At 34.4% G+C, this 16,685-nt stretch overlaps 1 protein-coding gene across 1 annotated transcript; it reads left to right on the top strand.

The window, feature by feature from the left end:
- Positions 1 to 1,785: 1,785 nt before the first annotated feature.
- Positions 1,786 to 3,190, top strand: LOC144434808 (UDP-glucuronosyltransferase 2A3-like). Its single transcript, XM_078123311.1, has 2 exons — positions 1,786 to 1,923; positions 2,755 to 3,190. The coding sequence occupies exons 1-2, from the start codon at positions 1,820 to 1,822 to the stop codon at positions 3,038 to 3,040; spliced, it is 390 nt and encodes a 129-aa protein (XP_077979437.1). The 5' UTR covers positions 1,786 to 1,819; the 3' UTR covers positions 3,041 to 3,190.
- Positions 3,191 to 16,685: the final 13,495 nt, after the last annotated feature.

The raw sequence follows: 16,685 nt of genomic DNA, 5'->3' as shown, positions 1-16,685 counted from the left end.
CAACTACATGTACTATCGCAGACACGCGGGTGCACTGTTGCCATGACGTTTGCATGGTGGCACTTTGGTTAATTTATTTACTAAACTGGCAAGAATCTTGCTGTGCAGTTAAATTTCCTAAATGTTTTCTGCGTGGTTGTATCAAATAAAGCCGGTGAACGGTAACTGATGACTGACTGTAGCAGATTAATTCTCTCTCATTTCGTCACAGGAACTGGAAGAATTTGTTCAGAGTTCGGGACGACACGGCATTGTTGTTTTCTCGTTGGGTACATATGTGAAAGCCATGGAACCGCAGCAAGCGGAAATGTTTGCTAGGGCGTTAGCCAAGCTACCACAGAAGGTGATATGGAGATATGAAGGAGATCCTCCAGAACACCTCGGTGTAAACACCAAGATATTAAAATGGCTGCCACAAAATGACTTATTGGGTAGGTGAAGAGAAGAATTTTCGCTTCACAGTTTTTTCTTACCAGAAATATAACAAGTGTAGGTACGTACGTACATGTTTAAGTACAGCAATGCACTCAAGACACACTATCTCATTGTGTTAAGAGATTACTCGAGCACCACTTTCCAGATCGGCATCCAGTTCTTCAAACTAGTTCTTGCCTCGATCTAGTTCCTATCTGACTTTTATTGATCTTACCTTAATTACATTCGCGCTCTCATAACATTTCATGGCCCCAACGTAATGAACCTAAGAATTTTCGTAGCCCTCCACCCAAAGGCCATACAGATTTTTACCTCCCGTAAGGTGGGTTGGGGTGGTGTTATGTTATACTTAGTACGTCTGTCTGTCTGTCTGTCTGTCTGTCTATAACTACTGCATCGATTCTAATGGAACTTGCTACACATCTTTCATATGGTAATGACAAAACTGACTAGCTTTCGGTAAACATTCAATGAACATTAATTAGTCATTTGCATAAGTGATTGTTTTTAGTAGTCAGGCTATATCTTAAGAATGCACACTTTAAATTCAATATAATTTAGTACATACGTTAACTATAACAAAGCACATATGTTGTGCAAAGTTTGTTGATGTATAGCTTATAGTTTAATAAACATTTTGCATAATTAATGATTTGCAGTAACTAAGCTTTATCTTAAGAATACACACTTCAAATTCCGTACATACAGCAATCATAATACGTACACATTTCTTATAAAGCCTGTTGGCATATTATTTGGTTTTAATGAGTAATTTGCATAATTAATGATTTTTGGTAATTAGAGTACATTTTTCGAATCCAAGCTTCAAATGTCATATAGATTTGTGTATATATTAACCATGGCAATGAGCACATGTCCTATTAAATTTGTCGACATGGCTTTTTCTTTCAATGAGTAATTTCCATAACTAATGATTTTAAGTAATTAAACTATATTCTAAGATAGAATGCACACATCAAATTCAATATAATTTGGCATATACATCAACATAACAAAGCATACTTATCCTATAAAGGCTGTTGGCATAGTTTTTAGTTTTAAAGCGTAATTTGCATAATTAATGATTTTCCATTTAAGAATGCAAGCTTCAAATGTCATATAATTTGGTACATATAATAACCTATATCAATGCACACACGTCATATGAAGTTTGTCGACATGATTTATACTTTTAATGAGTCAATTGCATAATTAACGATTTTCAATGCTCTCTGCGACGTTCTCGTTTTTTTGCATCATACATATAGGACACCCAAAGACGAAACTCTTCATAAACCATGGTGGCCTTAATGGGATATACGAAGCCATGTATCATGGTGTACCTGTGGTTGGTATACCGTTGTTCGGTGACCAGTTTGATATCATGGCACGCGTCGAGGCGAAGGGAATGGGACTTCAACTCAGTGTTGCCACACTGACAGAAGACGAGTTGATAACTTCTGTAAGAGAAGTGATTGACAACAATAAGTAAGGCTGACTAGAACATATATATTCAACATTCATGAACATTTTGATTGTCCCTGTGCGATGTACATCTGCCTACATTTGATCTCAGTTTGAAATAAGCATTCCGCTATCGTTGTCACTAGCAAAGAGTTTGCCGTATTTATAATTGATATGCCCTACTTCTGACAATATCTTACTACCACTCCTTGTAATATAGAATATATTTTCTTTCGAGTACTGTCACAGTGGTACAGTCTACCGAGAGTCCACTTTCATCTAAAGTTAGTATACATTTTTAATATGCACACAAATTTATAACAGCAAATCAGCATCAGTGCTACATGCGTCACGTTTGCGTCATAGAATTGGTTGAGTATGCAGGATCTAGGAAGAAGTTTATTAATTGAGACTGCCAAATGGTTAATACCCCCAAAAGTATGTCACAGTGTCTAAATTTATGTATATGAATACCGGGTGAGGATTTAACTTGTGCTAGTAGTCGGAATGACATTATGACAGAAAAGCTAAAACCAAGAACTATGAGTGTACGACTCCGACCCGCTAATCTAAATAATATTATTCCAATGGTAAAATTAGATATTATTTATAAACGTTTTTCTTCGTTCAGCCATGGAAAATACGAGTGACCTAAGATGGTCTTGTCACTATGAGTCGCTAACAGTAAAGGTGATTTGGAACGTTTTGACTCATATTTCGAGCACCACAATACTAGTGACGTGGAGTTGTAGAACGACCAGGGTATATAATCCATATTTTCTGTTCAAAGGCAAAAACTTGGCTTGAGTATGGTATAATTCATGAAATACCTCGTTTATTTTTTTTTTATTTTAGCTACAGGATGAACGCCCAGCGATTATCCGATATCTTGAGAGATCAGCCAATGAGACCTACAGAGAAGGCAGCATTTTGGGTAGAACACGTAATTAAACATGATGGCGCTGCTCATCTTCGCTCACAAGCACATCGTCTAACCTTTGTGCAGTATTATCTTATTGATGTTTTCGCATTTATCATCATGATGTTTATTGTGGTCGTTCTTGTGTTGAAAACATTATTTTCATATGTTTGTAAAGCTTGTGGTGTAAAAAACAGAAAAATTAAAATTAAAGAAAATTAGAATTTGAGGACACTGATCAAGCCGAGTGTGCTTCTGCGAATTGTTATGATCTAATTTACTTTAGAAAGCATAGTGGTCTGAAGTTTAACTTGGTTTATGCATTTCACGAGACGGCAGATGCAAAAAATTAGTTGGCCATAAAATGCCAAGATCGATCTGAAGGTGTTACTTTCTTTCACGCCTATATAATGATAATGAATAGATGGTGTATGGGATATACCAGTGTGACGACAGACGTGCATTTATCAATTAAGCAAAACAAATCGGCATCGTCTAAGCTGCCTTTTGAGGGCGCAATTTAGTTTCACTGACAAATCTTTTTCTGTGAGGGTGTAATTACTATTTTGCATACAAACTCTCGCTTGACATGACAAATACTTTGAATTAAACTTTTAACAATAAAAGTTTTCAAATAAACTTTCCTTTAAAGTATTAAAAGTTTATTCTTGGAAAATAAAAGTTTTGTAAAAAGAATAAAAAGTTAACTCTCGAAAAATAAGGTTTCCTTTAAAGTTTATTCTTGAAAAATAAAGTTTCTTTTAAAGAATTAAAAGTTTATTCTTGGAAAATAAGTTTCCTATAAAGAATTAAGGTAAACGTTTTATTCACAGCTATATAGTTTGTGGTGCCATTTGTGGGCCATGGTAATTTTAAGCGCCGTATGAATTTCACAAAATGTGATGAATAAATTATAAGTAATATGTTCTATGTTGCAAGAATAATTAGAATGATTAAAGGGTACGTCGACCTCGACGTTGTCTGTATTTTGATTGTAAGTCATTAAGAGCGATACAAAAGTCAAGAAGAACGTAAACCATATGACATATTATACGTCACGTATCACCAAACTCGCATTCTGATTGGTCGAGAGCCCTGCAGATATGGAGGCGTATTTTTCACTAACAGCAGTATTTTTGCTTGTTGTATCACGTGATTACTGCAATTCCCCCATGTAAACAAACCTAACAGCCGGGCCTAACAGACATTCAACTAGAAATCCATCTATAACCATGCAGCATTTCGAATGCCAAATTTATTATCAAACGTACAAAATATCATCCTTTGTGTACGTTGTAACAAGGGTTTGAACTGTACGTTTCGTGTCACAGGGAAATTGTCAAAAAAACACTACAGAATGTCCAGTGATGGCGAGCGAACTCACGGTCGTCAAGCGATCGTAACCACGAATTCCTATGAACGATATCAAAATTACCGCCATAAAATAACAAACAAACAAACAAACAAATAAACAATAAATAAATAAATAAATAAATAAATAAATAAATAAATAAATAAATAAATAAATAAATAAATAAATACTGACAAGCATCAACAAGAGAGTAATTGCAAATCATTATCAACAAGAGGAATTGCAATTGGTGCGTGTCTTAATAGAGTTGATCGGTATAAGTATGGATGGATCTAACGTTGCACTCCAGCACTCACACTCTCATTCTCTCGTACGGGATCGTTCAGGTCCAAGTCGGGAATTAGTCACGACTGAGAAGAGATTTCGGCTTGCCAGAATCACCTACCCGAGAGCTCGTCTGATTCTGGATGTTTAATTCTCATCTTAAGTATACTTCTATTACAATGGAATTTACACAACATATGTTAAAGAACATCACTATGTCAGTGATTTTCCAAAATTTTATGTATTATCTCTCTCTCTCTCTCTCTCTCTCTCTCTCTCTCTCTCTCTCTCTCTCTCTCTCTCTCTCTCTCTCTCTCTCTCTCTCTCTCTCTTTCTCTCTCTATTTGCTATGTATTTGCCAACTGGTTGGAATGCAATCATTAATTAGATAATTGCAATTTCACTAACAACATAAAGAAAATGGCAATTAATCATTTCTGAAAGCAACATTCTGTACATTGACAAAAACACTATGGTTTAATAGTTCCCATGAGGTCCATATTTAATTATCACATTACGATAATGGATAAATAATATTTTGTAGGAAAGCAATATGTTTAATGGACTAACCGTACTTTTCTTCTTTCAACCGAAGAAGCCCCTTACCTGTCATGACGTCATTGCGTAAATTCTCAACGTGAAAGCTGGGAGAAGCTGGTGGGGGGGGGGGGGGTGCGCGGCGGTTAGAGAATTATAGCATGGTGAGTAATGTTAAATTGCCTACGACAAAAATGTCAGAAACACAGTCTGATGGCAAAATGAACGATGGAAGGGGTCCCATCCCAATGCACACGACTCTAAAGGCCAGTTCATGTTGCATAATTAGTGAGGCCAATAGATTATGGCATATAACACAGAAATAGAGACACGTAAACATAACCTCACCTCACAACAACAACAACAACAACAACAACAACAACAACAACAACAATCAATCAATCAATCAATCAGTCAGTCAGTCAAACAATCAATTATATTAATGATATTAAGTGATTAAACTAAAAAACGTGTTTACTCGAGCATTTACTATGACAAAGTAATATCTAAAATAACCACACGGTATTCAAAAGATGCCTATTTGTTGAGTGAATTGGGTTTTAAGTCAATTTGTTATGACAAGAAACAAATTGATATGTGAGCTCAAAAATGAAAAAACAAAATGGGTGATGATCAATGGAAATATAACAGTTATACATCTTTACCGTTCATGGAAATCATGTCATGGAAAATATATATATGCAATTTGTCTCATTTCATAGGAACAACAACATGGGACTTTGCTATGTTATTGGCAGTAGTCATGGTAACATGCTTTTGTTGTTGTGCTAATAATGATATATACTTGTTTATACACAGTATTTTATAATTTAATGACAATAGTGTCTTAATGATCCTCTAACAAAGATAACCTATATCTGGTTTAAGTTTTACAACACTCTAAAATTACACCTCAAAAGTCATTTAGCTGTTCTTTCATTCTAAAGTCTATTATTATGCATTTCACCATTCCCTAGACTTAAGCAAAGAGTTTTATATGTGACAACAAGTATGTTTTCTGCTTGTTGTTGCAAATCAAACTATAGACAATTGTCTGGTTTGTCATACGGCACCCAAGGAACAAGGATGTTAGACTTTGCTAAATCCTCGGTAGTTGTCATGGTAACACATTTTGAGGGGTAGTAATGATTTATGTGTACAGATTAACATTTATTACCAACAAAAATATGTATACATTCGATGTAAACAAAGTAAATCTTAAGTACAAAAACCGACACCGAAACATAGTATTTAGTATTGATCAATGTTCGCCCGAGTCCTCCTACATCATGTTAGCAAAAGTGTGGTAACTTTCTTTCTACCAGTCAGTCTCCAGGTCTGTCATCATATATTTCCTTTTTTGTTAGACTCTAACAAAGATGGAAACCTTACATTATTCTCAGCTTAATGCTGTCCTGCAAACATTACGTGACTCTCCTGGTTTCCATTGCTGGACTATACAGGAAGATGAAATGTGATTTTGGCTCAAAAGATGGCCGTTGCCATGGTGACATGCATATTTTTTTGAAGAATGGTTCTTGTATGCCGGCTGATACCTGTCGCATATATAAATGCTCAACCTAATAAACACATTAAATCGTTAACATGATATACGAACCAAATGAATAGTACCTGTATGTCATCCGAACAAACGTTGGTCTTAGTCTTCCTGCAACATATTAGAAAACGTGTTGTAACTTTCTTTATATCTGTCTCCAGGGCTGTCATCACATATTTTTCGTATACTTTAGATAGACTCCAAGAAAGAATTTGATATATAGAAACCTTACATTAATGTCAGGATAAAGATATCCTGCAAAACATTGATTATAATAAGTGGCTCTCCAGGTTTCCATTGCTGAACTTCAGGAAGACAAAATATAATTTGGCTCAAAAGATGGTCGTTTCCATGGTAACACGCATTTTTAAAAAAAAAATATTTTTTATTTTTTTTATTTTTATTATTATTATTATTATTTTTTTTTTTTTTTTTGGGGGGGCTGGTTTTTGTATGCCGGCTTATACCTGTCAAACAGAAAAACATATACATGATCAACCTGAACACATTAAAACTTTAATATGATCCACAAACACAACACATATATAGTATCTTTATTTTATCCGAACAAATGTTGGTCTTAGTCTTCCAATACCATGTTACATATTGTGCTCTAACTTAATTTGTAATAATTTTTGGCTCTGTCATCATGGATTTCCATATTCTGAGACGCTAACGAAGAGTTATATATATATATATATATATATATATATATATATATATATATATATATATATATATATATATATATATATGTGTGTGTGTGTGTGTGTGTGTGTGTGTGTGTGTGTGTGTGTGTGTGTGTATGTATATATATATATATATATATATATATATATATATATATATATATATATATATATATATATATATATATATATATATATATATATATATATATATATATATATATATCAAGCTGGTTATTTTCCGGTTGCGGTTGACGTCAGAAATGCCGGCCCTGCTGCATCACTATATGTGTCTCCAAAGCTACTGCCAGATGTGGTAACATATTGCATGAGCTTTTGCATAGAATCTTGCAATAAAGGCGGTTGGCAGTTATCCAAATGAGAAACCATGCTTCAAAAGAGAGGTTCGCTTAAAACTGAAAGTCAAGTAAAAAGACATCAAGGCGGTAGTCTAGTTCATATACAGTATCGTTACCACTTACACCTCCACTAACAGTATGGCTACATGCAGTTACATATCCTACAAAAGCAAATCAAATACAATAGTCGACAGCTTCCTGATCGTCTAAACTATTTCTATACTTTGCCTCCTTACGCCTTTAAATTGATGAAGAAGAATTACCTTTACTATCACCGAGTCTGATGTACGTAATTATTTTGCGATTGTAAATGCACGTAAAGCGACGGGTCCGGACGGAATACAGTCCCAGGCTCATTTATTTGGTTGATTGAATACACCTTTACCCTTCACGAACCAATTTGCAAATACTCTGTTTCTGTTGGTACGTAATTATGATAGCATAAGTTCATTCAATGACATCCTCCCACTAGCAACAGTTTCTATATACCTTCTTTATAGTGTTTCGTCATGTATATAAAGGGCGGCCCTTTTTATTTTTCTGTTTCTCATCTCCCGACCGACCCTAATTTGCAGCTCCGACATCAGAAAAAAAAAAGTTTTTTTATTTCCGACCGACCCCTGAGCACAGCAAAATTGTAAGGTTCCCCATGGCGTATTAGGCCAGTTCTGCCGAGGCCACGACCTTGCGACATTGGCCCCCTAAAATTACAAATGAAGCAATAATTTTCCCACCTTGCGTCGCTTTGGCGCATTCATTTTACGGCAGACATCAAAATTATCTAAGTCCACGGCCGGACCAGGCCAGGCTCTGATTCGACGTGAATCCCACAAGAAGTATACTGACTGCGTAAGGGAAAGTTTTGTTGACGTCATATAGGATACAGTGACAACGCGCAGTTCTATTGTTAACATAAAAAATGCCACAATAAGATCAACTTTCATAAACTTAATCTACAAATTAAAACATTAGAGGGATTAGATGAGACGTCGAAATGGACGTCTCTCGTCACACGTTTTGTCTACTGTCACTGTCGTGACCTCTGACCTAATCACTGACGTGTGCGAAACACTGAACTTGCTACCGGAACATCTATCTGCCATGCCACAGCTCAGAAGCCTTCGTGAACCAAATTTATGGGACAGGTTGTGATTTTCATTTGTTGATGGGTTGAATTAAATGTATTGAGTACATGTGTATTTTGATTCCGAAAAAGCTGTGTTAGGGGATCGTGTTGCATGATGTTGACAGTGCTAGTGACACATGTGAATGTTGGGCACTGAATCAATGCGTAATCACTGGCATGGCCACAATACATGCTATAGACGGCCGATGCATGTGCGCCCGGTCAGACATGAAGAACGAACTTGTTGTGCAAATCAGAAAAAAAATAATGTAATATTTACAGAGCATCCCAACTTTGACTTTGTTGATAGTTATAGTTAAAGATTCAAGTTCTGAGTTTCAAGGACACCTAATGTCAGCTTTCCGTATCATTGCAAGTTTACGGTACGTAACTATGCTGTCATTTGATATAGCAGGACCAAATCATGATACACAGCCAGTAACGGTTAATTAATAAAAAATAAAGTATTTTAAAGTTTGTTTGACTATTATTTGTAAGTTTTTCGTTCACATTTGGTACTTTTTAATGTCAGGGATTTTTTTCCTTCAAAATGTCATGAATTTGAAGAGGGAATGATAAACACAGCAGTGTACTAACAATTTTAAAAATGAAACAAGTGGTTTCAAGTTTAGGATTTCTCAAAGTTTTTATTCAATCATATGTTCACTGTGACTTATTTTGAAGTTGTTCATTGTCCTTGTCTGAAAAAAGGGAATTATAAATTCTAGCACTGCTATTCATTGATATTCAGATTAAAAATTGTGACTACCTGGCTGTCCAATCTTTCTAAACAATATATCATTTATATATGTATGTATATATATATATATATATATATATATATATATATATATATATATATATATATATATATATATATATATATATATATATATATATAGTTTTGGTAGTACTGGAACTCTTTCTTGGGTGTAACTCGGAGTTTCACGCATATTGCGATCATCAGAGTGTCTGATGATCGCAATATGCGTGAAACTCCGAGTTACACCCAAGAAAGAGTTCCAGTACTACCAAAACTATTACGCTCTGCCACTGCGGTATAGAGCACTGTCTTAGCAGATTGATACTCACCGAGTGTGTATGTGTCTATATATATATATATATATATAGACACATACACACTTAAAATTACATAATCTTAATTGCCTTCTTTTTCTAAGGTGTAATGTGTAGTACACAATTTTCAAAAAATAGCTTACTGGGAACTGTTATTATGAATGGAATTTTTTATGTAGTTAGGTAATGGTCTATACGTAATAGAATATCTCAGACCACAGTATCTCTATAGTGGTCTGAGATAATTTATATGAATATTTCATAGACAATAATAATTGACCCCACTCCCTGTCAAATGACCAAGGGGCCTGTGTCCCCACTTGTTGGAAACCTTGGCAGAACACCGCCGTCTAACCCCCCCCCCCTCACCCATCCACCCACCCACCCCCTTTGTTACGTCAGAGCAGCATGTGTCTTTCATCATGGCAGAAGCCGTTGAGGTTTGATGAGGGACAGGGCTCAAGATTAATACTGTCACACGGTACATTTTGCTGCAATATAATAATAGCTTTGAATATTTCCATCATTTTCAAAATTATGCTTAAAATTGGTAAAAGTCATACTGCATTCCTAATTTCTTGACCAGTTATCAGGGAAATGACCGACTCCATAGCGTTTCATGACCCATGACATGCATGACCTTTGAAGACATTCCGATGACAATCACGCAAGTGTTTCAAAAAGTTACATACTAAAGTTTAAATTGAATAACTTGAAAAAATTATAAGCGATGTCAATGCCACTTTGATTAATAGGACGAAAGTATTAGTACTCCTGATAAAATCACACAATAGTTCATGGCTACAGATATACACCCATCAGGATGATAAGTATTTGATCATCTTCTTACAAAGTTGTTCTACAGATCTAGACTTGTCAACCTTGCTAAAATGAAGGAAAGAGACTTGTAACAAGGAATTCAATAAAGAGAAGAGAAATGAAGTTGTATAGAGACTAACAGGACAGAAAGGACAGAGAATAGAACTGAAAAAATACATTTTTTTTTCTTGCCCCCCCTTTTTTTTTATTTCGCCCGCCCGACCCGCCTGACTATTCCATTGGAGATGAGAAACACAAAAAAAAAAAACCTCACCCTAATCTCCTGTCCTTTCAATGTGAGACCGATCGCCCTGAGCACTGTAGCCACGCCCCCCTTAGTTACCGTTGCTACTACGACAACTTCGCACGTTTTGCATGGTTTGTCGTAGGTAAAACATGGCGTCCAACGTGGCGATCGCTGAAAATGCTATTCATAATTTGAGAGTTCTTTATTGTTCCACTGCCACCAAGGCAAAGATGGTGTATCATATGCTTTCCTACGGTCGGTACATCGATGGAAACAATTTATTTTAGTTCGGGTAGTGTCAGTTCATCAAATTTTATCGAAGTATGAGAAACCACATGGCAGATGCATGTTGAATAAGATTTTACATCATAGCCGTCCCCGTTCCTGTACAGCTGGGTACGTATTTATTTATTTCACTGATGTTTTCATTGATTTTCACATTTCATAGCAATACTTTTTGTTTTACAATAAATTCCACTAGGTGACCGTGATAAATCATCAGATGAGAAGTAAACTAATATGATTCACCGTTGCATCGCTACGATATAGAATATTATGAATAACAAGTTTGTTATTGACGAAAAAAATGGTTTGATTTGTATCCTCAATGGTATTACATAGCAATGTCTATTCTTTCAATACAAATAAATGCAAAAAGTAGAAACAGCGCAATTTATAGCATTTTACGGTATGAGAGGTCACTTGTTTGACTTTCAGGATACGATGTATCAAAAAGTTGAAATAAGCGTCCTGGCCTGCACGGTATGTAATATGTTGACGACGTACGTGCAGTGTAGAGGCGTATAGTAGGCAAACTGAAGGGGGAAAAAACACCCTTGAATTCACAATTTTTTAAATGTCAGTCGTGCCGACCGTTATAACTGCAAAACTCAACGATTTTCTGAAATAACAGTCGCCATCAATTAACTATTCACTGCACACGACAACGTAAGTCAACTGCAACGTACCATATCATTTCTACTCTAAATTCTATTTCTTTCACAAGCATTGCACAGTGAAAAAAAAGAAACACATATTAGACTTGAAAAAATAGACACTCGTTTAAGTTTACCTCAAACTGTAGTTATTTTGCATATTATTTTCTGTCTGATACTCTCAGAGTATCAATTTCTGATAATCATAATCATAACAATAACTTATGGTAATAAAAAAAACGTTCTTTTCTTTCTGAAGTCCAGTGGATCAACAAATACTTCCTAATTTTATGTTAATTTTTTTTCTAGTTGTATATTTATTTCAAACTTGCCTAGTCAGTGTTAACTTTGTGGCACTGAGCAAGTTGTAGCTCTCCAAAAATGGATATTTCTTTGTCTGGCATTTACAAGCAATCATCCATTACTGGCCCCCCACACTGACAAAAGTGAACCAATATAAACTGTGAAGCCAGTGAAGCCCAGATATTTTTTTTTTAAATGGCAAATATAGAGACGCAAAAAATAAATTCCTAGATCATAGAATTTGTAAAGTTCATTTGAATACAACTACACAATAGTAATTGACATTTTTTTTTACAATTTCTAATTTATTACACAAGGAAAAGAACTTGAAATTCACAATTCATGAAGTGATTTAATTATCCAACACCAAATACAAAATCTCCTTAAAATGACAATAAGTCCAATGTTTGTTTGTCTTTGATAATGTCTTGTAATATTTATAAACAGAAAAGAAATTCCAAAGGAATTGTTACTATTGATTGTCATGAAATAAGGTGTAGCAAAGTATGAAATGAGTTTTCATGTAGCTTGTAGAATATTTTTGATACATAAGCCATGTTATCCATCAGCTGCAAAATTCCTAACTTTAAATCAGAGACACTACAAGATCTCCTTTTTAATTCATAGTCAGAGGATTTCAAATGTTAAGACATTTTCATGTGGTTACTTTATCACTCTGCAAACCAACATCCACTAGAAACCACTCCTGAAATTACAAGAAAGGAGATGACATTATTATTCATGTTTCATGTATATTTTTGTTTTATTTTACAGGAAGAACTTCTGTATCTGATATTCAAGGCATCAATCGACTGCAACATTGTTTGTGGAGATGTTGTTTCTAAAAAATATGAGTTGACTGTTGTTAAGTTGCTATGACAGCAATGGGTAGCTATGCTGAGGTCACCATTAGGTGTTAGATGGATTATCAACACAAGTCATCAAAGGAATATGAATAAAGGAAATGTACATGCATCGACTTAGAACACTAAGTCTTCTGAAAATATTGAAAACAATCGTTCTTTTTTATTTTCAACATTTCATAGTGTCACAACAGTGAGATATACATTATTATGTCTATGATGCATGACACACGAGTATAAATTAATTAGTTGTAATAAAATTTCCTGACAATATGAATGAAGTACCATTTTTCATTTGTTTTGACATGATATTACTTTTAAACTGTTACTACAAAGGGTTATATAGTAACAAATGTAGTAATGTTGTTTCACTATATAAAAACATTCTTTTCACTTTAATTTCTGGTAAAGGTCACCTTACTTTTACATGACTAAATTATTACACTAAATGGGAAATAAGGTACCAGTTGTACAAATTAAAATAGGCCACTACTGTACAAGTATAAATACTTTCCCCATATACAAATCATCTTTGTTTTTTTGTTTATTTACTTACATTTGTTTATTCATATATTTTTGGGGTTGCTCTTGCAGAAGATATTTATCACATTTCTTGCTTTTATTATTTCAATAAAAAATTTACTGAAAATGAAATGGATCAGATGCACAAGAAGTGATGCAAAATATTTCAACAATATAACTTTGATTTTGAGCCATGTCAGTGGTATTTACACAAATTCTGATATCTAATTGCAATCTTGTTGCTTGACATTTTTGTTTTGTATCTGGATTCACTAAAGCAAACAGGAAATACACCTAGAGATAAAAGACCTCTTATTCCATCTAAAAGAAATTTGATAACTTCTTTGTCAAAGTGGTAATAGTATAAAAACAGTCAAATTTTTTTTTTTAAATGGTAGTTACTAAAATGCATATATAGCCTATGTAGGCCCAACAATATTACATATACTTTCACCATTAAGATATATCACATTATGATAAAAATTCAGTTATTGATGTGATCCCTGAAACCAAAGAGTACATAATGGGGAGTAATGAATATAAAATATAAACAATAAATAAAAACATGCAGGTCACCCTGTGTGTCAATCCCGTCAAAAGGTCACAAATTGAAATGACGACTTTCTTTCAAAGGGCTATATACCGATATTACGGGAAGGCCAGTATAAAAAAATGAAGAAATGGTGTTCATTGATGTTACCAAACTATGTCCCTGCACATTTACAGTAAAATTTCATTTGATTAATCGTGTTTGCCTGTCAAACCATGGATGGATGTAGTACGGCTCAAACACAGGCCGAACCATTCACTGCATGCACTCGTACTCAGAAATACAAGTTTGACTGTCGACAATGGATTTATGCGGGCCAAACTTGAGAGAGGAATATTTAGCATTAGATGTGAAAATATACATGAAGTCTTTAGTTGAGTATAAAATTTGGCACACAGAAAGCACGGGGTACACCGCCAATAACTGCGTATGGGTATGACACCATGACATTGCACGTACATGCACGTCTGTACGCCAGCTACGGCAATATCGTATGCGGTATGGCCAACATTTAATTTGGCCGCCACCATGACCGACAAGATAAAGCACTAATCATAGGCAATTTTGGGCTGAAAAAATCTAATTTTATGAATAGATCGGTGAAATAGTTTGAATCACAGTAATATCAACATACATACCTCAGAAAATGCACGTAAATTGCCGTAATGGCGGTCCATCTTCTTGATCGTGTAGGTCAACATTGTCGATATTTTTTCGGCTTCAGAAAGTGTAAAAATAATATTCAACCTCTCTATCCTTCGGGATAGTGATCATTGATATTATACCGATCCCATGACCAGTATTTCACGATAGTTTTAATGTTTGTAAACAAATATTATATACGAGAACCGATCGTAAGGTCAAGGCCCTTGTATTCAATACACGCTCAGAAACTACGACAGATTGCTTTGTTTGTCGTAGGCTGTGACACGTGCAAGTGCACATGGCGGAATTACGCTCTTTGATTGGTCAATGGAATCTGTCAATCAATCTCGGCGATCGGTCAATGAAAAGGGAAAGTATCGTTCTAAGAAGATTGAGTGTTAATTAGCCTAATGGTTATTAGAGAGTGCATATATTAATTTTCATAGTCTTGTACAGATAATACGTCAAGCATAGTGTGAACTACCACTGATAGTCTCAACGGAGTTGATTTGAGTCTAAACAGGAAATATGGCTTGTGTGAAAGTTAAACATTTACTACTACTGTGCTTGGTTTTCGTACTGAGGATTGTTACAGGTAAAAAATTGTTATATATATTGTCTACCTTTCAAGTACTATCATGACATTCCGTACCAGATTTAAACTGAATGCCTCCCGTAAGGGAATCACTAATTATGCAAATAACTCATTAAATTAAAAAAAAAAACAATGGTAACAGGCTTTGTTTTTGGACAAGCGTGCTTTCTTAGGTTAATGTATGTAAGAGTGTATGATACTGCTTAATTACTGAATATCGTTCATTATTCAAAATACTCATTAAAGGTAAAAGTTGTAGCAACAAACTTCATAAGACAGGTGCGTATTATTATGGTTGATATATGTATCATATTATACGAAATTTGAAGCTTGCATTTTTAAGATACAACCTAGTTACCTAAAATCATTAATTATGCAAATTTTTCATTAAAACTGTAAGCTATATCAAAAGTTTTATAGAACATATGTACTAAATTGTATTGAAATTGAAGTATGCAGTTTTAAGATATAGCCTAATTACCGAAAATCATTAATTATGCAAATTATTCATTAACATTGTAAGGTACATCAACTAACTTTATAGGACATACACAATGTGTTATGGTTAATGTATGTACTGAATTATATTGAAATTGAAGTATGCAGTCGTAAGATATAGCCTAATTACCAACAATCATTAATTATGCAAATTATTCATTAACACTGAAAGGTACATCAACAAGCTTTACAGGACATATGCGATTGTTAAGGTTAACGTGTGTACTGAATTATATTGAAATTGAAGTATGTATTCTTAAGATATAGCCTAAATACCGAAAATCATTAATTATGCAAATTATTCATTAACACTATAAGGTACATCAACAAACTTGATAGGACATATGTGTTTTCTTATGGTTAATGTATGTTCTAAATTATGTTGAATTTGAAGTATGCATTCTTAAGATATAGCCTAATTACCAAAAATAATTAATGCAAATTATTCATTAACGCTCTAAGATACATCGACGAATTTTATAGGACAAATGTATGCTGTTTTGTTTAACGAATATACTAAATTATATTGAAATTTAAGTATGCAGTCTTAAGATATTGCATAATTAGTTGATTTCATTAATATGCAAATTTCTCTAATTAAACATTAACAGATCTGGCTCAAAACCTAATCAGGTCTAGCCATTACCCTAAAGATTATATATTCAAAATTTCATTACAATTGAGCCAGCCGATTTTTAGAAAATGATGACACAGACAGACAGACAGACAGACAGACAGGCAGACAGACAGACAGACAGACAGATAGACAGACAGACAGACAGACAGACAGACAGACAGACAGACAGACACACACACACACACACACAGACATTCCCCTTTTAATACCTCCCGTACCCTTACGGGAGGTAAAAATGATTGAACTTTTTGTTACTTGTTTTGAGTATTAG

This window comes from Glandiceps talaboti, chromosome 5 (assembly GCF_964340395.1).
Source record: "Glandiceps talaboti chromosome 5, keGlaTala1.1, whole genome shotgun sequence".
NCBI classification, from domain to species: Eukaryota; Metazoa; Hemichordata; class Enteropneusta; family Spengelidae; genus Glandiceps; species Glandiceps talaboti.
This window is presented reverse-complemented; position numbering and strand designations above follow the sequence as displayed.

Coding starts and splice junctions, on each gene's coding strand:
- LOC144434808 (XM_078123311.1), top strand. CDS start 1,820: ATGGCACGCGTCGAGGCGAAGGGAATGGGACTTCAACTCAGTGTTGCC. Junction 1,924..2,754: donor GAAGTGATTGACAACAATAA/GTAAGGCTGACT, acceptor TTTTTATTTTAG/CTACAGGATGAACGCCCAGC.